The sequence below is a fragment of the Calonectris borealis genome, chromosome 3 (genome assembly GCF_964195595.1).
Source record: "Calonectris borealis chromosome 3, bCalBor7.hap1.2, whole genome shotgun sequence".
Taxonomy (NCBI): Eukaryota; Metazoa; Chordata; class Aves; order Procellariiformes; family Procellariidae; genus Calonectris; species Calonectris borealis.
Genome location: NC_134314.1, coordinates 119915740 through 119937089, shown reverse-complemented (window position 1 = coordinate 119937089; position 21350 = coordinate 119915740). Strand labels below are relative to the sequence as shown.

At 43.0% G+C, this 21350-nt stretch overlaps 1 protein-coding gene across 1 annotated transcript in view; it reads right to left on the bottom strand.

Moving 5' to 3' along the window:
- Window positions 1-21350, bottom strand: part of BFSP1 (beaded filament structural protein 1) — a 47089-nt gene that overhangs the window by 17479 nt on the left and 8260 nt on the right. The window contains exons 4-9 of the mRNA XM_075147665.1: window positions 21081-21222; window positions 19778-19986; window positions 15325-15411; window positions 11047-11296; window positions 9701-9747; window positions 2299-3865 (exon numbers count right to left, since the gene is read on the bottom strand). Of these exons, the coding sequence (XP_075003766.1) occupies window positions 2299-2669 (371 nt within the window). The 5' untranslated portion in view covers window positions 2670-3865; window positions 9701-9747; window positions 11047-11296; ... (1 more) ...; window positions 19778-19986; window positions 21081-21222. The remainder of the gene's footprint in view (window positions 1-2298; window positions 3866-9700; window positions 9748-11046; window positions 11297-15324; window positions 15412-19777; window positions 19987-21080; window positions 21223-21350) is intronic.

The following is a 21350-nucleotide window of genomic DNA, read 5'->3' as shown; positions in this document are numbered from 1 at the left end:
TCCTGTATTCTTCCCCACCTATTTACAGCTTGCGTAAAGCAACTCTCATAAAAAGTAAATTATCTTTGTGTCAGATCGCTAATCCTGCTGCTGGGGAACTCTACAGGCAGCTAATCCACAAACTGCTCAGGTGGACGCAGGAATCCATTAAAAGGTAGCCAGGACAAATTAATTTTTTCTGGCCAGTTTTCCTAATTTTTTTCTTGCCAGTTTTTCTTGCAGGTTGTTGAAATCAAAGAGGGAGTGGTGTGTTTCACTGCACTGACTCTTCGCCTGCCTGAAATACTCCAGCCAGAGGTAGTGCATTTTTGCCCAGCTACATCATAGCACTGCATGTTTCTATACAGTTTGCACATACTTTTAACGAATACGCAGCTATTTAAGTATCAAGTTTAGTCAAAATCTCATGGACACCGTGTAATAGAAACATACAAACAAGTATGAGAGTCAACAGCTAAATTATAGCATTGCCTCATAGCTGAATTTCCTGCTCATAAATATTGGAATACAATACTGCCTAATCAGGTGCTTATTACGCGCTGGCACTGAGTCAGGTCATCGTGGACATCTGACCAATTCCAGCATTAAGCCTCAGTGCACCTGAATGGGCTATTCTCAGCTGTCAGATGAGAAAGAGAGATCAGGGCTTGGCATTCCTATAGCTGTGCTGTAGCTCACAGCACCCATGGGCTGTTCGCGTGGCAGCTCGCTGAATTGGGTTGGAAATATTATTTTTTAATTTTTTTTTTTTTTTTTTTAGCTGGCTCGTTTTCTTGATTCAAATCTCAAGGTGGCCCCAGGAATAGCTATGGCAGCACGGCAGATCAGACGGTGTGCGCTGAGCAGCGTGCAGGGCTGGGGAGGACGGGATGAGGGTGCATTAGGACTGTACGGCTGCTGATAGCAATACATCATCGGACCATGGCCTAAAGACACAGATGGCCTTTACGTCAATTATCGCTCATCTTTTTTCTGGCTCTTTCTGGTTGAAAAATGATCGGAGACAGAAAAGGAAAATATCGTATGTCTTACACTTTCTAGTCCAGAGGAGGGGAAAATCAGTGGAGGATCAGACTGAAAAATCATGTCGTTTGGGCAAGGTCAGACAAAAAGTCTGTGATGGAGACAAGGTATGAAATCTTGAGGGACTTGTATTTCTGCAGCAGCAAGACAGTGCTCCAGATGATTCACCTTCTGCCTTGTTAAAAATGTTTCTGGTGAGTGTGGTGAGCATTGCCCAGGAGTGGCTGCACTTATACCAAGGCTGCATTTGTTGAAAATATTTAATTTATCTCCTTCCCATCACTGCCAGTGAAAAGTGTTTCTAAGCTAAAGCACATTATAAGGAATTCACCCCTCACCCTTTGGTAGGGAAGAGAATGAAAATGTCCTCTTCAGCCTCCATGCTGCTGCCAAATTTTCCTGGGTGAAGCAGCCAGATAGACATTTAGGGGGGGAAAAAATCTGACCCATAAGTAACAGGAACCCAAGATCCTTCTCTCCTACGCGCAGTCCTTTTATGAGCAACACTCACCAAGTCTCGTTGTGCAATTAATTAAGCGGCCAACACTGCCTATTGCTGAAGGGAAGGGACCACCTGTGTGTGGAGGCACTCATATGCCTCAGCCCCCAAGGCTCCTTTGATTTATGATGCCACTGAGGTTAAAGAGAGGTGAACTTAGGGGAAACCTGTTCTTACTTTAGTAGCACGAGATGGAAATAGCAGGATACAAGGAAGAAGAGGAGGGTAATAAGGCAAATTTCACATACCAGGAAAAAATGTATTTACTTTCTTTTCATCCCACATCTGTAGTGGCCGGCACACACTGGCCCAGGTGCCTCACAATGTCTGTAAATAAGAGTTTCTCAGAGATGCCCCACACATTTCAGGAGATGTCTGGGGTCGTGTAACTCTGCTGCTCAGACACAAGACTTGCTTCCAGCTGTTTGTTTTTTAATTGAGTTATTCCCTCTTTGCAGCTCAGAGCACAATCCTGCTAAAGCTAATGAGCAACAGCAACCAATATGTGCCACAGCGAGAACCTGCTGCCGCGGAAGGGAGAAGGCAATTAGCCATCTAGTAGCAGTGAGACCATGAAATGCAGAGCTGGAGCTCCCTAAGTCCTGGCACCTTGCTTTTCACCATGGGCTTACACACCATCCCTGGCTACAAGTCTGATACATATGGAGAGACATCACCTGTGCACGAGAAGCAGCCGGTGACACCAAACCCATTCTTACTACAAAGGTTAACTACGGAAATGATATCACCTATCTTCCCCCGTTCGCAAGCCTTACTTGTTGCGGTACTCATCAAGCATGCGCTGGGCGTCCTTCTGCTCCCGCTCCAGCTTGGCTCGGTCAGACGCCAGCTCCCGCATTCGCTGACGGTTGAACTCGATCTGCCCGGCGAAGGCTTCGTCCAAGCCCACCAGCTCATCCACACGCTGGAAGGTCTCCAGCTGCTTGCGCAGGATGGTGTTGCGCTGCTCCAACACGCGTGCCCGGTTGATGTAGCTGGCGAAGCGCTCATTGAGCTCCTGCAGGTTCTCCAAGCCCCGGGCTTGGGCCAAGCTGTCGAATTCGGGGGAGCCTCGCAGTTCATCATAGGCGTCCGACCGCTCATACTTCTCCTTGCGCACCTCACGGAGGAAGCTGCTCCTGTACATGGCTTCAGGGGGACAATGCGGTGCCGGGGTCCCCTCTTGCGTGCCTGCCTGTCTCTCCAGTTTGGATCTGAATTACATCTGGGGGGTTTGGGGAGGAAGAACTGAACATAATCACCCCCCCAGATGATTAGGACTTGTTTCCAGGGCGGTTTGTGGCACTAAAGGCATCATCTACAGCAGTGAACTAAATAAATCCCGATGGCCCCGCCTTGGGGCTGCCCATCCGGGCGTCAGCAGTTTGGAGGAGCAGTGGGTATGAGGGGCTGAAGGGCTTTTCTTTTTGAGCATTGCAATTGTGTACAGCCAGAATAAAAGAGAGCAACGTCCAGCTTTCGCTCGGTGGATTAAAGAGTTATCCACAGACAACAAAACGAGTGCTTTGCAGTTTCGGAGGCTGAGGTCAAAGCCTTTTGTGGCTGTGCTGAGAGGGAGAGCTTTGTCCCATAGTGGTGTCCCCAGGGCTATGCACAGAGGCCTTCTGCTGAGCCAGGATTTTGGTGTGAGTGGATGACAGTGCTTGATTTTTGTTATTTGACAGTTTTGTGATTGTTTAGGATGGTGTATAAAAGTCACTGTGTCTCCTGCTCCAAGTAGAAGATTTGGCTATTTGGTTCTCATTTCATGTTTCTTCATGTCAGCCTTTTCTGCAGGTTATTTCTACCTGGCATGAGAGGTATCAAAGCAGCAGCAGCACTAAAATGCCTAACAGGGCCCTGTTGGGAGGCCAGTTTCCTTGGGGACATCTAAGTGCCATGTCCTCTCGTGACTTGGTGGACATACCGTATTATCCCACGGGGAGCCACCATCCTTCCTTCCTTCCTTTCACTCTCACCGTAATGGAGTCTCATGTGCTGCCAGTCCCCGAGAGGCTTTAATTTCTCTGGAAGTGATGGATGTAGTACTTTTTTCCCAGTCTTTTCCTTTGCGAAATTCTTGGCCCTATTCTTCCAGAAGCACACCTACTCGCCCAGCCGAAAAGCCCAACACCAAGACAGTCCAATGTTGACATCTCTGTTAATAATTCATCTATGTAAAAGTCACTTTTTCATTTTTTAATGGACACATCTCATATGAGTATTTAAATTGCACATATTGGAACCTTAACGGAGAGTGGCCTCACTGATGGCAAGTGCAGAGGTGAAGAAAGCAGCTGGGTGCTCAGGCGACTCTGAAGTTTGGGTTCTGCATTATCAAATCTGAATCAAAAGGGAAAAAAAGTTCATTAGAAGTCTTCTGCATCTTTCCTATTCTGCTTCAGATTATTTGGAAGTGCAATGGGGAAAAATCAAATGATCTTTCAGAAAATCAAAGTAGGCTTTGCACACACATTGTACAGCTCCCCACGCAGCCTCTGAACTATATAAACAGCAAAACAGGTGGATTTTTTAGAAATGTTTGGGATCTTTATATAGCAGTGGACGTGAAACCACTGCTTTCCATGCTGCACAAACACGTCGGCATTTGCAGCTCTTTGGCCGGACAAGCCTGCCCAGCCGAACAATGTAGCTGAGCTTTTTACAAAGTTAGTCTTCCAGAAGAGATCAGAAAGTAGATTCTGCTGGATTGTGGGCAGTGTATTTTCACAGCAAGAGTTTTTTAGGCTTTAGATAGCCTTTCAGTATAATGATAGCCTATGTGAGTACTATCCCATCCCTCTCTCTGGGGCTGGAAGCAGCCCTGACTCCATGCTGACCATGTACCTTAATTCCTTAGGTAATAAAATTAAAACTTCTGTAGAGGCCTCTTAGCAACCCACTGTGTCCCTAAAGAGAGCAGTCTGTCTGCAGGGGAACCCTTGCAGTGCCAATTTTTATTATTGAAATTCATCCCATGCTTCCTACTAGGAAAATCTGGGTTTGCTATAGCATGTACTTCTGTATGCTATAGCATGTTTTGCTATTACATGCATTTCTCTAAGGTGGGATTCCTGATTCAGTAAGTTCTCACCTTGGGCTGTTTTCCCTGCTGACTTGCTATAGACACTGCTTGCTTTACTGGGGCCAAAGCAAGCTTACACAACTCAGGCTCTGCGTTAGTGACTTCTTGCGATGGAGGCTTGACTTTTAGTTAGGTGGCTTAAGGAGACAGCCTGGCCTCCAGATAGCTCGTGAACACTCCAATGCAGCAAACCAGAATGAGACAGCCTGAAAGGAAAAACAGTTTGGCTTAGACTGCAACTGTTATTCTTCTTTTCAAACAGAAACCATCAAAAACACCACAGAAAAGTCAATCTGCTCCTGTTATGCATGGAATTATTTGGCTCATTTAACGGACCACCAAGGTGAATTTCATAAAAGGGGATCCTGCACACTGTTTCCTATTTAGAGGTGGCTCAAGGACTGAAAGGTTATCTATACACACATTAACGAAGTGTCTGACAAACTGCTTGGAAGCTTTTTAGATTTAAATCAGTGAGCATGTATACAAAAACACTTCTATACAAAATATGCCATCTTTTTAACCTAATGCCTGCAGTATAAACAAGAAGGAACATAAAGAAACAATTTGTATCTTTCCCTCTTTGTCCCCAGAATGTGTGTCACTTGTTTTTCCGAGAACAAAATCTGAAGGCTGGCTCTTTGCAGTTTAAATGTACTACGTGATACACCACCATCGCCCCGGAACGGGTGTTTACCTACCGCTGCACAGCTCAATAAATCCCTGGTACAAGTGGGTGGTTTGTTTCTTCTTTAATTGCTTGTATTGCTATAAACTCCTTTGCAGGCTAACTTGGCTATATCCCTTAGGCACAATATGAGTATATTTTGGCAGCGTCATCAACCTGCTTGTACTCCTTACCGCTCAGCTAAGCCAACGCAAGTTCCTCATGCTAAATCAAAACAAATTAAAAACAAACAAACAAACCAAAAATCCAAATGAAGCCTTATCTTTCTGCTAAGAACAGGCCCAGCCCTAGCTGTGGTCTGCTGGGCTGGCAGCTGAGCTTGTGCTGGCCGTGGCTGCAGGGCAGCCCTGGGGCTCCTGTACCCTCCTCACCCAGGGGACTTGAGCTCTGCTCCTTTCCTCATGGGGAAAACCCGTTTGACATCGGTGGTTGAGATAGGGTAAGAGTCGAAACAGATCCCCACAGGCAGCCTGCTCAGGTTTTTCAAATTAACTCTCCAAGCTCAGTAATAATGTAACAGTTGTTGGTCTGTCTATTCAGCTGCTATGAACTGATCACAGGCAATGGTGGGGCTCTGCCAGTACAGTCGAGTTGAGGCACTCAGTTCACTGTTGCTGTCTTTTTTATTCAGAGCCTGATGCTACAGCTCAAAGTATCCTGTTCCTGTAGTCCAGAATGAAACTTCAGAGCAGGGCGTGCTAACGAAATGCGTCACGAGCGTTTGATGGCAAGGTCTCATTAGATGGAAATTGAGGTTATTCTTCATTTGGAGAACTAACGTTCAAAAGGCCAAGTCCGAGTACATCACGTCACATGGCTGAAAACAGCTGCAGTGAAGGTATTCAGAGCTGAACTTCTTTGTGGATATGATAGATGAGGAAGATGAAATTCAATTTGGGCTGATTAGCTTTAAGGACGACTCAGTGATGCACATCCAAACATGAAAGAGTCCAGCACACTGAAAAAAGGTTTGTAGTTTTTTTTTTTCTCCTTTTCCATGTCCCTGGTGAATAGGACAAGAAATAATGAGTTTAAACTGTGCAATATAAGATATGAATGAGTTATGAGGAAAGTAGTCTAACTGTTCCTCTAATGAAGCACTGGAAATAAAAGACTGCAAAATCCCAGTCACTGAAGCACTTTAAAGATCAGGCTAAGCAAACGTTGCCCAGGATTGAAGGATATTTTGTTTATCCTACCTCAGGAAAGAGTTTTCTGATGCCTGTCAGGACACTAGAGGGGGGTTCCTTACTGGCCTCTTAGTGCCCCCAAGGCCCTGGCAATGATTTCTGAGGTCTCTCCCAATCCTGTGATATCCATACCCTCCCATTTCTTAAGCACCCTTGCATGCATTTCTATTTGCTTCAGAAATTATTCTTTGGTGGGTGATTTCCAGTGCAGTGCATTACAGCTGGATGCTGACTTGCACCCTGCTTTTTGGACTTTTCCTCCAGAGATATTCCTATCCCTCCAGGCAACACCATAAAGGTCAGGGCCCAAAGTTGAGTTTTAGCTATAATGTTATGCAGCTCTTCACAAAATATGTGGTTAGGTACCACCAGAGGGCTGTAGTTCTACAGCAGGAGTAGGCTGCAGGTTGGAGATTCAGTACTGTATGCACCAGTTCCCAACACAAGTAACACCAGTGATTCCTGCAGAGTTTGCTCTGCAGTATGAAACAAGCTGGGTTTTGTCCTTATTGCGATAGTAGATGTGCTGCAACAAGCCACTGCTTCTGCTCAAGGGCACCAAACTCTGCTGGGGTCAGGATCAGTCCCTTGCTGCTGGTGAACGTGCTGCTGTAAAGCTGTGTACCTGCTGCATTGCTCAGGACAAACACCCCCCACCCCAAACCAGCTTAAATAAACACCCCGAACTAAGAGCAGCCCTGGGACAGATGCTTTGCTAAGCTCCCACTGCAAAATCAGGTCAGCAGATCTACTGCACACACCTGGTGTTAGGCTGTGCTCTTCAGAGAGCTGGGAATGATATAAGAAGTCAGATTAAAGAAAACAACATCATTCATTTTCTCTAGCAATCATAAACAGAATAAAAATGGCAGTAAATTTTGGCCTGTTTTGTACTGGCAAACGTGTAGCAGTAACTAAGTTTCCCAATTGCAGTATTAGGCAGACAAGCTCTACCAAGTTAAGTTGAGAGATTCCCCCCCCCCCCCGCCCTTCATTTTGGCTATCAACCAGAAGAAACGCCACTCTGAAAGATGCCCTTTCAGTCAAAGGATCAGAGATGAAAACGGGGTAAATTCTCAGGATTTTGTTTTTCATTTCCTACTTTCTTTTTAATCTAACCATTCAGGGTTTTTTGTTTCCCTTTCTGAATAATGCACAAAGCAGCAAAGGACAATATATCAAAAAGAAATGAGATCTCTGGAAGATGACAGTTGCTTTAGAGCTCAGACTCCTGGGAAAAAGAACTGAATAAAGCAAGAAAAAAGTTTGAGCTAATTGCAGATAATGCTCCTGTCAGCATTCAACATCCCCTGACTGGGGGCACAGGATGGCCCCTATCCATATACCTCATTATTTAATAATATTGCTTATTTGGAAGAGCAGAACATTTTTGAGATACTGTGATATATCTGCAAGTTTTCATCCTGAAACTGCTGAAAACTGAAATACCTATTTTTGTCTTTGTAGAAATAACATTTGTTTGTTAAGACATTGATTCAGAAAACTTTAAGTAAACTGTGACTCTTTTCTTGGTACTTCAGAACAAAAAACAACCCATTTGAACAAATCTTGATTTTCAGAATGTCTCTTAGGAACAAAATATTTCAACCCAAATTTTCCCATGCAAGCTTAAGGTTTTTCCCATTTCCTTTTTTGTTACAAAAACATTGTAATTGACACATAATTTTGATGGGGCCAATAATATACTTCACAGTGTAGAAGAGAGAAAAAATAAAGACCGTTTTCTCCCTGAAGAGTTCATAATAAAAGGAAAGAAAAGACATAGCATGCTTCATAAACCACATGGCCTTTCCTTCCACCCAGGAAAAACAGAATAGGAAGCTCTGTTTTCTGATAGGGTGTGTGTTTGATTTCCTATAGGGGGAAAAACAAAGAGAAAATGCAGTTGAACTGAATCTGGACCCCACTTGAGCCCTGTAGGCAACAACCTGAATTCCTGTAACAGACAGAACAAGGAAAATAGAAGCCAGAAGAAATGTGCAATCTCTGCTGGAAAGAATATCCTGAATGAATGAAGTAGCAGAATTGAAGAAGGGAGACGAAGAAAGAAGAGCCTGAAAAGGGGTCAAAGGATAAACTTTAATTGGGGGCTGGTATACAACAGCCATCTGCGTTTGCCAATCTGGCTGTTTAGGGAGTGCTACTAATGGTGATGCAGAGCTGGTTGCATCTCACAGTGATGGTGGCGGGAGGTCTGGCTTGGCAAATGGGACCGGGAGCCTCCAGCAGACTGGGGAGAGGGGAGGAGGATGGCTTGAATCCCTGCTCCTCTCCTGGCCCAGCAGCGGCTCAGCGTGAGGACCTTGTTGAGGACAGACGTTGCCTTCAGCCACCTTCACAGAGGAAGAGGAGTGGGACCACAAGCCACGCATATTCCAGCACACGCAAATCTGAAAAGCTGTCTCTGGTCCTTACAGCTACCAAAGTCACCTGCCACCCAGGTTAAACTGGCATTCAGAGCTGATGAGCCCTTCCTGCCCCCACAGGCCGAAAAAAGGAGTGAGATGGAGGCCGGACACAGGTCTCTTCCCTCCCCAAGCAGCACACAGCATCCCTTCCCTGCCCCTGATGTCAGCAGCTGTTCTTGCTTTTTCCTGCCCGGGAACCCACGGTCTGAACCCAAACAACTGGCAAATGATGATGTTTTTCCTAACAACATCCATACAGGGGGCTGTTTGCTCACTTTAGGGAGCTACTTTCAGACACATCATCTCAGCGATGTCTCATCATGGTGCTACACTGAATACATAGTCACAAAATGAAATGAAGCATTACACATGCTCAGCACAGAGAAGACTCTGAATTTTAAACACATGCCATTGATTTTTCTTTCCCTTCCTTGAATACTTAGCAGAGAACTGCTAAAATCCTGCCTTAAGTTTCTGGAAGTTAATAAAACTAGATAAGATGCTTGAATTCTCTCCGGTAGCAAATATATAACGAAAGCTACTCAGCAGGGTTGATTTCTACTGGATCACGTCTTCAGTGCATCATCACGAGAGTGAACCAGCACTGTCTTTCTGGACCATCACTCAACCTCTCAGAGCTGTCAAAGGCAGTCTAGCAACAGACTGAAACTTAGTGAGGGAGAAGTAAACAACCCAGAGGTTTGTGTCTCGGGGACAGGAAATTGAGAATTCACCAATTGCAACAAAACTGATCAAACCGAGAAAAGTTTAAAAAAAAAAACCCACCAGGCACGAGTAGTGTTTTCTTCTACTCTTTCCCTGATTTCTTTTCACTGAAAATGAAAGGGGAAATGTTATAGCATGCAATACATGTAGAAAAATAAATTAAGGAATTTTGAGTAAACGAGAGCTGACAAAATTATTTCCCTTTCTGTTCGTATTGCTTTTCAATCCTGCTTGCCATGAATCCCATTAAACAGAAAACATTATAAAACACTTTGTTAATTCTCCCTCACTAGAAGTTCAGAAAACAAAAAGATAATGTCTGTGACTGGAGTAAGAGACCTAAATAATATTTTTTTAGAAATGAAACCTCTGCTATTGTTGAAGCAACAATACATCTGTTCACTGCCATTGACGGTGGTTGCAATGGTACAGCAATCAGCTTGTTACTGTTGTGGTGGTGTAAAGACTGGTTAGAGGACATGCAGGCTACAAATACAGAAAGAAATTAGTTGATGCATATCAGGGAAAAAATCAGCTATCACCATAAATCCAAGGTTTTCCATGTTATAAAGCTATTTATAAAGTCTCTTGTTCATCTCTTTGATCACCTACATCAGGGAGAAGTTGGCCATGGGTGCAGCATTAATCACTGGCATTCACAGGTACTTAAGTAAGAATGAGAGTCCTGTTTATTCCCAGCCTGTTTCTGACTGGTTCCTGCAGGGAACAGCTTGCCATGAAGGGCTCGGGTGACTATTTCAGATTTTGGGGGAATAATGACAATCCTTGCTTGACTGGTCTCTGGGTATTTGGAGAGCGAGCTCCTGGAGATACTGAGTGTTTCTTAGGCTCTCCGGCTGCTCCTTCCTCCCAACAGGTTATAAGGTCTTTCTGGCAGCTGAATCACTGGGGTATAGCTTTTTAGAAACCCTCAAGCATGCACACAGAGGCACGAAAAGAGAAAGACCACCCTGTGGGTTCAAAAGTCCTCATAAAGAAGGGACAGCAGAAGTAGACCTGAACATGGGATTTCACCTTTGTACCTCCCACCCTCGGCTGCTCTGTGCTGCTCTGCAAGGCTGTCATCACTCTTCTGCAATGCAGAGCCGGGATCACTCCCTGAATGTATCATTGCACTTGCTTCTGAGCTGTGCAGGTATTTGGAGGCAGGATGGGAAAGAGCCAGCATGGCCAGGAGGTACTTCATTACCCTGCCTGGTGATCTCACAAATAAATGGCCACTTCGATTTTTTTTTTTTGGTCTTAGTACAGCCTGTTGTTATGAATCATCTATTTAAACACCTCACCATCTCTCTGACTAAAATGCACTTTAAAGCCACTGTACTTTGAAAACAAAGTGCTTGTTGGAAAACTTAAGAGTAGCACTTGTAATGTGAAGTACATACCTTCATCTGTCTCTAGCTTCAGAACGGTGCTAGAAAATGCCTCTTCAAGGGCATGGTCCTAATTAGCCTCTTGAGTGATCTGCTGCTTTTCATCGCCTCTGCCCCATGCCAGTGCTGCTGTGGCCTGAGTCATCGGAGATTTCCCTCCTGGTACCTTTGGCTGTCATCAAGCCTCCAGTCTTGATTGCATCTCAATAAGCGGCAATAAGTAGAGTAGCAATCTGGGGTGGCTGTCAGTTGAATCAAGCTTCTGAAATGAACTCAGTCAGAATCAGGAAAAATCCTCTCAGCGGAGAGAAACCCCGCAGTTTTCTTTCCTTTTTGAGATCCCCCAGACAGATGAAAAGACAAAGACTGTTTCTTTAAGAAAATAATAAAAAAAAAAAGGACACCCTTCCCTGTAAGGTCAGAGATGAGAACAAATGTAGACTATTAGAATACAAGCACTTCTCTAATTGGGCTTATCACACGCGTTGAAAACCTACTCAAATCACTGCTCTGCTGTTAAGAAAAATAATTACTTGTTTCCCTAATTAGACTAAAACATGAGCTGCTCTGTGACTACTTGCTAATCATAAATCTTCCAGAACATAAAAAAATGCCCAATATGTTACAACACAAACTAATTGTGTCATAACAAACCATCCAGCTTCAGGCTACAAACACAAAGCATCATCTGCCGTATGTCTTTATAAAGTTAATAAGGTGCACAGAAAGGCTCACAACAGGCCATTATCATCCAAAAAGGCTGGTACCAACTTTTCAGCACAAAACGGATCAGATCATTACACAAATAAATCCTAGGGTCAATTTATGGCTGTTTGCAGCTGGTGAGGGACCAGTTGCCTCTTTAATTAATGCAAGAAGCATCAGGACTGATTTTGTGCAAGAACAAGACTGTGATCCTCAGTCCTCTGGGGGGGTGGGGGATGGGAAGAAAAGCCAAAATGTCAGGATCCTACAGGTTGGATTAAATATGACACAGACTGTACTGGACGAACAGTGAAGCGATGCCAAGATCTCTGGCAAGGGGAGGCCCTGTTTTGGAAGAGCAATACTGTCCTGTCTGCCCTCACCGCTAGCGACCCTTGAAGCAAAGCAGACATGCTGAACTTTGAGGCGCCATCACATGAAGCAGTGCTCCTAATGCCGTGGCCTTTGCTTTCCAAAGCATGAAAAATGTCACTCGCCGTTCACTGCAGGATTACTCAGTAGCCTCCTGTACTGACTCTTGCCTGAATGCCAAGTATTGTTTATGGGGCAAAGTTTTGGTCTCAGGTTAGCGCTTTGAACAGTCTGACTTGTGGAACCACATGAAATAATTGCACCCTGAACCATGCTAGAATCGATCACAGTCTAGTACCTGACAAATGGAAACCAGTTATAATTTACTCCGAATTCATTGCATCAAGCATGTAGAGAAGATTTCCTAAACACTCAAGACAAATTCTCCAACTCTCGTCATGCAGAATTACTCTGGGGTCACTGCCAGATCCCCCAAACATGGTATTATTTTGCGATCCCCCGATATGAATATAGAAAGTGGTTGTTACTATGCAATCACCTGGGTGATTTAAAGGACGCGTATTAGGGACAGAGAGATCCCTAGTGCCAGCTGGAAGAAAGGACACCGAGTACCCCATGACCAGATGCATTTCAGGATTAATTCCCATTTTCTCCACGATGCCACAAATTCCCTCTGACGCTTGGCAGATTGAGTCAAGGAACCTGGAAGGATCTGCCAGGAAAATATGAATTCTCGTTGCTGTGGAGGGAAAATAGAGCTGAGGGAGGTAATGGGGAAAAGCAGCCTTTAAATTTTCTGGTGGCTCTCAGGCACATGGCACAGCTCTTCCCCTGTCGTACTGCTCGGCCACAGCCACCACTGGTTGTAGCTCCCTGGGGAAGGATCTGGCCCAGCAGCGCCGGCGTTTGCAGATGCTGGTGCTGCTCCTCTCGCTGAGTCCTGGTCCTGGCTGTCACTGTTGTTCCGCTGTTGTCCTTGGGAGCAGGGGAGGGGAACGCTTCATGTGACTCGGTATCTGCATCTCCGTTATCTTCCAGCACCTGCTTCACATCTGAACAGACTGCGCCCAAGTTACATGCTCCCAGTTGTCTTGAGGTCTCTGGACCAATTTGTCCTTTTGTTATCACTTATTTTTAGCATATCCCCCTCCACCTCATGCGTGTGCTCTTTGCTCTAAGACCACACAATTTCTGTTTTGACCCTATCTTTTGCTTTCTGAAACTCAACCTCCTTCTAGCTCAGGGCTGGACTCGCTGGTTTTGTTTGCAACCTTCCACATATGTTTTTGCTGCATTTCCTTTGATCAGCCTTGCTATTGCCACATCCACTGAATCGCTGAAAACTTCACAACTTGCCAAGCCTGACCCACAAACTATAACCCCTTTTTCTGAATTCTGCTCCTTTTTTACCATCAGTTTTGCATGTACAAGCCGTTTTATGTAATAAAGTATTTCTTGCTGTAAAATAATTTATATAAAGTATGGCTTCCATCTTCAGAAAGGACATAATTTATTTGCATTGGTAGTGTTTTACTGTAAATCTCATAAATCAGGTGCTGATGTACAATTTTCCTTCCAGTGTCTCATGTAATTTATTTAATGGCTTCACTGAAAGTTCCAAAACTAACAGAGACCAGATTGAACTGAACTGCTCCATTTCATGATTCTTACCCCTTCTATCACTGCAAAGCTTTTTTCCCCACTCTATCTGGAAACTAGAAGAATGTGAAGACTTATTTTCCATAACATGCATAAAAATCACAGAACAGAGATTAGTGGGAGTTCCATTGGCATTTTCTCTGACCCATCTCCATGTTCCTGGCACTATTAAGAGGTTTTGCAAAACCAAAAAACTGGAATAAAAATTTTCCCTTAGTTTTGTATCTAGATGAGCTTGTAACAGCGATCAAAGATTAGTGGCTGAAATGTTCCTCCATCATGTTTCACTTATACAAAGGTCTTGCAATTCTGAGAGTGGATTTCAGATTTCTTGAGTGATAAAATGAAGGGCCAAACCAAAGCCTATAAGAAAACGAAGTCCCACTATACACCATAGCCAGTTACTCCCTTGCAGGACACTGTTTTTCAGTATAGTATATTTGTCTAGGAAAAAAAGCGTATGTCCCAATAAACTCAGAGACCACTTATTTCCCAGTCACTTCCTGATCTTGAAGCATCCCCTACGGTATCTAAGCATTGAGGCATTAAGCAATGAACTCTGATTTTCATATATAATTGACAGTTCATACTTTCTTCCCTTAAATGGCTTCTCTTTAGTTCAGTACCCAGTGCTTCAAGCAAAATTATGCCAGGGTGGAGGCTGTGCGTTCATCAAAAGGAGTGAACTTTGAAAGAAGCGATTTTTATGTTGCTTCCTGCAGTCATTTAATGTTGGTCTTCGCTGTGGACATCTCCTGTTTTAATAAAGTGTATTTATCTCCTCCCTGTGAAAGGTTTGTGCAGGGCTGGAGCATCACAATTATTCTAAATGGCATTTTGAGGCATGGTTATAACAAACTCCCCTGTATATGTCTTTTCATTTTAAATGGCTTACAAATATTAAAAACCCAACATAACAAAACAGCAAAAGAAATTACTCAAATTATTACTGCAATTGTCCATAAAAAGCTAGTTGCCCACAGCTATGCTTAACTCTCAATTTATGTCCAGCTTGCTGCAAGGTAATGTCAGATAAAGTAAATGAATCTAGCTCCAGGATGGCAAATGTGTGCCTGAATGCACACAGAGTTTTAATACGCTGTCCCAGTTTGCTTTCTCGGGTTCGTCAGAATGCAATAATATTTTACCCTGTAAGGGATAAAATAAGGAAACAGATCAGGGACCATGTTTTGGCAGTAAGAGCGTAGCCGCTGGTACCCCCAGTTCCTGGAACAAATCATCTGTGTGAACATTGCACAAAGCTGCATTCCCGCTCGATGCTTCGGGTCATCGCAGCGTGGGCGACAGCCACCCGGCTTACCCTGCTCGGGCCAGCTCTTCAGCAGGAAAAATAGGCAGCTTACAGTCCTGCTTTTTGTTTAAATAGTGTGTAAATACACTCTGCAGATCACTTCATTAGCCACAGGGCTGTTTTCTGTTAGAATTGCCTAAGGCCAAAGCCAAAGCGCAGTGTTAACATGGAGCAGTTTCACCACACCAGCAGCAGTTCCAGCACAAGGTCCTTAAGACTAAAAATTGAAAAAAGGAAAAAAGAAAAAAAAAGAAAAAAAGAAATATACATGCAAAACCTACCACTGCCTCTACCAGGAGCCAGGTTTCCTGTTCTCCACCAGAGAGCAAGGTCATCCCAAGGCATGCCAAGGTTTAGCTGGTGGTTTTCTGTAAAGAGAAAGGAAAATATTATCCTTGTGCATGTAAAATAATATTTACACATCAATATGAGGAATCTTTCATATCTTGCAGCTGTTTTCCTACACTCTGTGGAAGAGCTGGTGCCCTTTCTGTTAGCCTGCATCTAAAATGGCTCACGAGTGCCAAGAGATGTCATTTTTAATTTGTTTTTCCAGTTCAGAGTATCCAAAGTACCCTGTATACATCTGGTGGCTGTATTGAAAGCCACCCCCGGTGATATTTTACAGCACAAGACCAAGCTGTGTTTTGCACACACTGGGGTCAAAGCACGGTGATGCAGTGTTGGAGGGCTGTGTAAGGCAGGAAGAGCTAAATCTGAGGCAGTCACATCCCGCTGTCACTTGGGAGTGACCTGTCCCTCCAACCATCCCCTGTCCTTGCGAAAAGCAAAACTGTTCAGCATTCAATCTGCTACAGCAATTGCTGGGTTTCACTATTCCCTTGCCCTTTCCAGCATGCACAAAACAGCACCACATTTCAGGTAATTGCAAGCTTTTTCTGTTCCCCCACTGCGGAGGCCACAGCCTGACGCACTTGAAATGAGCAGCACACCCACACCAGCAGTTCCTGTTCCCTTTCTCTTGATTTATTAGCTGCTTCTGAAGCAGAGCTCAATCAAATCAAAGGGTGGGCCAGAGTCACTCTGGCTGTAAATATGTAGTAACTCCTACACATATATGATGTTATTGACGGCACAAGCATCTACAAGGCATCTCTGATGAAACACAGCCTTTTATGGCTAGTTGTTCATGGTGACATGTTCATCTTTAAGTGCATATAAGTGAGGGACATTTCCTTAAAAATTTTTGCATAGTCTCACAGTTCCCCCTTGAGTATCCCATAATGCTCCTATTAATCTTCTTACCCTCTTATCAGTTACGAAGTCCCGGTTGAACCTCTTTGAGGCTATGCCTGTAGTTTTAGTGGCTTATCAACTGAAGAGTTTTAGTCTTGGATACTGTGTCCTTCATCACTAGCCTGCCCAGTTTCTGTCATTGTGCTTGTTTATCGCTTTCCCTGTTGCTTGCTATTCCCTTTGAACTTACCTCATTCCTGCATGAGATGGCCTAAATGAAGCAGGTGCACTCACATCTTCCCACATACCCTTGCAAAAGGGAAGGAAAAAGCATCTCAGAGTGGCTAGGAGGAAAAGCAGCTCTTCAAAGGTCAGAGGGATTTGTAGTGCTAAATATGCATCCCAAAAAGATCTCTTCTGCTTTTCAGTCCCTATCAGTTGCAGGACAACAAGCACTCGAGTCTGCCTAGCTGGTAAATAGCCCTGGAAGCTATTGGATTTCATTTGCTTTTAATCAAGTTTTAGGCTGCCACTGTGTTGCCCTCAAGGCTTTAGGCACAAGTTACTTGAGCTCATTTTTCTGGTCGTGTGTCTCCACTCCCCGGCCCCTTGAGAAAATACTTCCTGTTGCTTTCTGTTAAAAGAAAACTATACCTGTATTTAAGCCTTCCCTCTTTTGGCAGCATCTCTCTGATATCACAAGTATCTCTCTATTGACATCTCTATTTAGCATCAGAGAACTATCTCTATTCTTCAGGTAATATTATTTTGGTGCTTTACTACATCAGGTGAAATGAAGGTGAGGATTTTTTTTGGAGCTGTGTTTTCCAAGCCTGCTCACACCCTCACAGTCTGGTAAAGGAGGGAAGAAAGACAAAAGCTGTAATGGAGGGTAGATCTGGAGCTTGCCTTCCAGAGTACATTAAAGCCCTCCTCAGGTAGCTCTTCTACAAAAGAAACTGTTTCACAGCCTTTCCATGAAACATTCATTTGTTTCTTCCTCAACAATTACTGTGACTAATACAATGATGCCTTTCCTTCCTAAGCACAAACAAACCCCAAATCACAATAAATTAAATCGGTTGAAAACAAGCAATAACTCTGCCAACAATAAACAGCCTTTAGCCCCATAAATTAGGAATTGCAAGCCAATAAACGCCTCACTTCATCCTTCCTTTTCTCCTGTAGATATCAGTGGGGACCTCATATGATGATTTCTTTCAGAAGTCAGAAGTTTTTCCCCCTCCTTTTCAGCTAAAGAAAAAGAACACTGATTGCATCGGATGTACTAACTTGGTGCAGTGAAGTTACACCAATATGAGTGGTTCAGTAGACACGAGTGAAGTCACCTACATTTATTTTTAGGAGTAAAAATCAATGGTTTTGCTTATATATTCTATTATTTTAAAAGAAAGCTATTTACCACATGGTCTAACGTTTGGCAAAGACATAGCTTGGTCCTCTTAGACTAGTATAATTTGGATGCCCACTGCTGTCAATTAACAGATATCAGACGGGTTTCATTTTTCCTCCCATGTCTGTTGGCTGAAAAGGTTGAACACATTGCAATTAGAAAAGTCACTGCAAGCAAACTCTCATGAAGCAGAAAAGTGTTACCATGACTCCGAACTCCATTAACAAGGCCAATATATGTAGGTTTCTCAGAAATGTCATTTGTCCCCGATATTTTCACGCCTATCTTGATTCATTCCAAGTACACGTTCCATTATCAACTGAGCCTTTATTCCTGTTTCCTTAACTTCCAATTGGTATCATCTAAAAATGCAGATGACTGCAGCTTTGATTTTTCTCCTGTGATGTTGTTTTCTGTTATTGCTGCTTTTTCTTTTTTTTTTTTTTAATTTCTTTTTAATATAACTATTTACTTAGAAATGCCATTTCATCAAACATGCTCCCTGGTTAATTAGGTTTGCCGAGTGTTTCTTAGCTTCACTGTTGGGCCCTCCATTTCCCCTTAACGATGATTCCACTGGATTGTTCTGCAGTGATGACTCTCCTCAAAGTTCTCATTCTGAATATGCATTTTGTATATGCTTTTCTAGGCCTATTTAGGATAAAATTCAGAATAGTCTTGAGAAGTTACAGGAACAGACTGAAAAAAGAAAGGCAAATAAAGATCCTACATTTAGTTTGTAATAATCATCTACCCAAGTGTTAGATGAGGAGCAATTAGGTGGCTGACAGTTCTGCAGAAAAGGATTGATGATAATAACAGGGAGTCAGCAATATCCTCCAGTTTGTAAGAAAGATAAACATCAGACGGGGACATGATGCATGAGTGTTAGATGTTCAGAGCAGTGAGGGGGAACCGATAACAATTTCCATCTGTGGAAAGGATTTCTGTATAGTAAAGGAATAACGTGATCTCTGTGTCCTCTCTAGGGAAGATACCCATAACATGGGCAGGACATTCAAGCATTCACATGAAATGCAAGAAGCTTGCTGCCTGGCTTGACATGCATCTCATGTAATGGATGTCTGCATTTTGATGAATGAACATCTGGATGGATGTGTCGTTACACTAGGACATACTCCACACAACTCATGTTTGGTCTTTCGTTCCTTTGTTTCCCAAATAGTAGACGGAATTTGTAGAATATTCTGCTTTCTCTTGATGCAGAAACTGGGACTTGAAATGCAGTAATCAGTTCCATTGCATCCTTTCAGTCAAGTAAAGATTGAGAGGGGAATTCAGAACAAATTCTCTGAAAAAAAACAAGTATCTGGATGATAATAAAAAGAGAAACAAATAAAGTCAAGCTTCTAGAAAGGTTAAATGCCAGAAGTCAGCAGGAGCTAGTTAATAACTAAACCTCCAAAAAGAAAAATGAGAAAGAGTAGTTTAAATTGCTCAGTATATGTGTAAAAAAAAAAAAAATTATCTTCCTCCTGACAATGAATATAGCAGATAAGAATGATGAACTGCAGGGGGAAAACACGTACAAGAATTCCTCCAGGAAATAACTTCATCTTCAAGACACTTTCAAACAGATGCAGCAATGATAGAAAAGCAAGTAGGAAGGTACTGAAAAGCTGTAATTTGACATTTGACATGTAGTGAAGAAAACACTGACTGGATCTAAAGAGGATGTTCTTATCCAGAATAGACCCGGATCTGGTGGCCTGATCTGGGTTTTGGCATCCACCTCCCTCCCGTTCCTTCCTCCCAGGCCTTCAGCTTAGGTCAGTTTTCGCTTCAGCCCTCTCAAAGTAATTATTCCTCTTCACAGAATATCCTCTAACCTGTCAGTATTCTCCTGGTAATTAAATAGCGAGAAACTGTTGTGTCGTTGCAGGGTAGCTGCTGTGCAGAGAGACTCATGACAATTTGTGATCCATGCACGAAGCTACTGCTGAAACGGTTCTCTGTTCCCTCCTGCTCTTTTGTCTGCTGCAAGGCATTTTTGTGTATTTGATTTACACGCTTTGCTATTTATGAAAGAGAAACAGATTTGCTTCCCTCAGTGTCCCCAGCTCCCTCTTGCCCAATAAGAAAATCTGTAAATGTGCACCTACTGTATTCTGAAGTTCGAAGCTCATACTCCTTTCCTCTGCTTCCACCTGCCTCTTCCACAGGGTGAGATTTTCCACTCCTTTCCAGGCTGAAGCATCTTATCTTCTGCCAGTCTTCGTCTCCTTTTGAATTAACTTTTCTATTTGTAGTAAGGTGCACTGTAGGATCCCTGGGCAGTTTCACCACACTCTGTACTTTCTCATCCTGTTTGCTAGGGAAGGAATTAAAAAGGACAAGAGTTATTACCATTTTCCATAGCATCTCTCTAGAGATGTTTTAGCTTAGCTCGGGTCTGACATTTGTCATCCTTTGCAGAGTCTTTCAGCCATTCGCTGATACATCTGAGAAAGCTCTTGTGGCAGCCAACGTGAATATTTCATGAGCTACTGCATAAAATAATTCACTCAAATTCAATTATAAGTAGCTCAGGTACAAACACTTCCTATCAAAGGTGCTTGACATTTCATATAAAAGGACCTTGCTTTTACCTGGCTCACAACTTTGCTAAAAGTTTAAACTTCTTGAGGTTACTCCTTGTTACTTCTCTTTCCTTCTAACTGATTTTAGTTACATTTCTTCTTTTTGTTTGTAAGTTTACTTCTTACACCTGCAAGATCTGTTGACACTGATCATTAAAGTTGTGGTTCCTTAAGAAGCCCGAATAACTGAGACGCAATTCACTTGGAATTGCATGTATTCCATAATGTCATTCCATAATTAATTGCTTTCATTACCATTAATCGTCTTTCTACAAAACCAGTGAGATCCTACAGTCCTAGGCTAGCACGACAGAATTATTAACTGAATTCCAGTTTTAGGATCTGAAGCACTGGTAACTGCATCATACTGAGAAACGTAACTGGCCTCTGGTATCTCAGTATAAGTCTCTGAAGGGCTGCAAGCAACAAATTTATTTCACTGTCCAAATCGAAGGAACAATGCCGAGGAGATATTAGGGAATACTTGATATCAGTAAGAATTTAGAAATAAATATGCAGTTTCACGTCTTGTCATTGAGGTGCAGAAAACCAAGACTTTTGGTTTCAGAACTTTGTGAGTTGATATTAAGAATTCCATTCCGCATCATCCACTAGAGGAGACACAACCACCAGAGACACCAGAAGAATAACTATTTCAGTCTCTGCCTTGCATAACAAATTGCCCTGGGTTGCAGCCGAGTGCTCTGCACCTCCAATTTGATTAACAGTGTCACAAGCCAGGCACCCAAGAGCCATTCATAATTGCATTACAATTCATTATAGCTTTAATTCTATACACAGAGGAAAAGCTAAGTTGGACAGATACCTTCTCAGACAGTCTCAGTAATAACCTGTTCTTTTTCGTCAATAGGTCTTGAAGTGCTCAAGGACTCCATGAGCTTTCAACTCAGCTATCTCAACACAAAGTTGAGGCTTTCCAACAAGAGAAGGCTTGTAAACTTCCAAGGCTTTTCATTCCGTTTAAGGCAAAAAAAGAGATTTTAGAAGTTCAGTAAAAATGTTGGCTTCAAACAACTTCAAGCACTGCAAATTTCACCCCAAATTCTTATAAACTTCAACCAAACTTTAAGTAAAT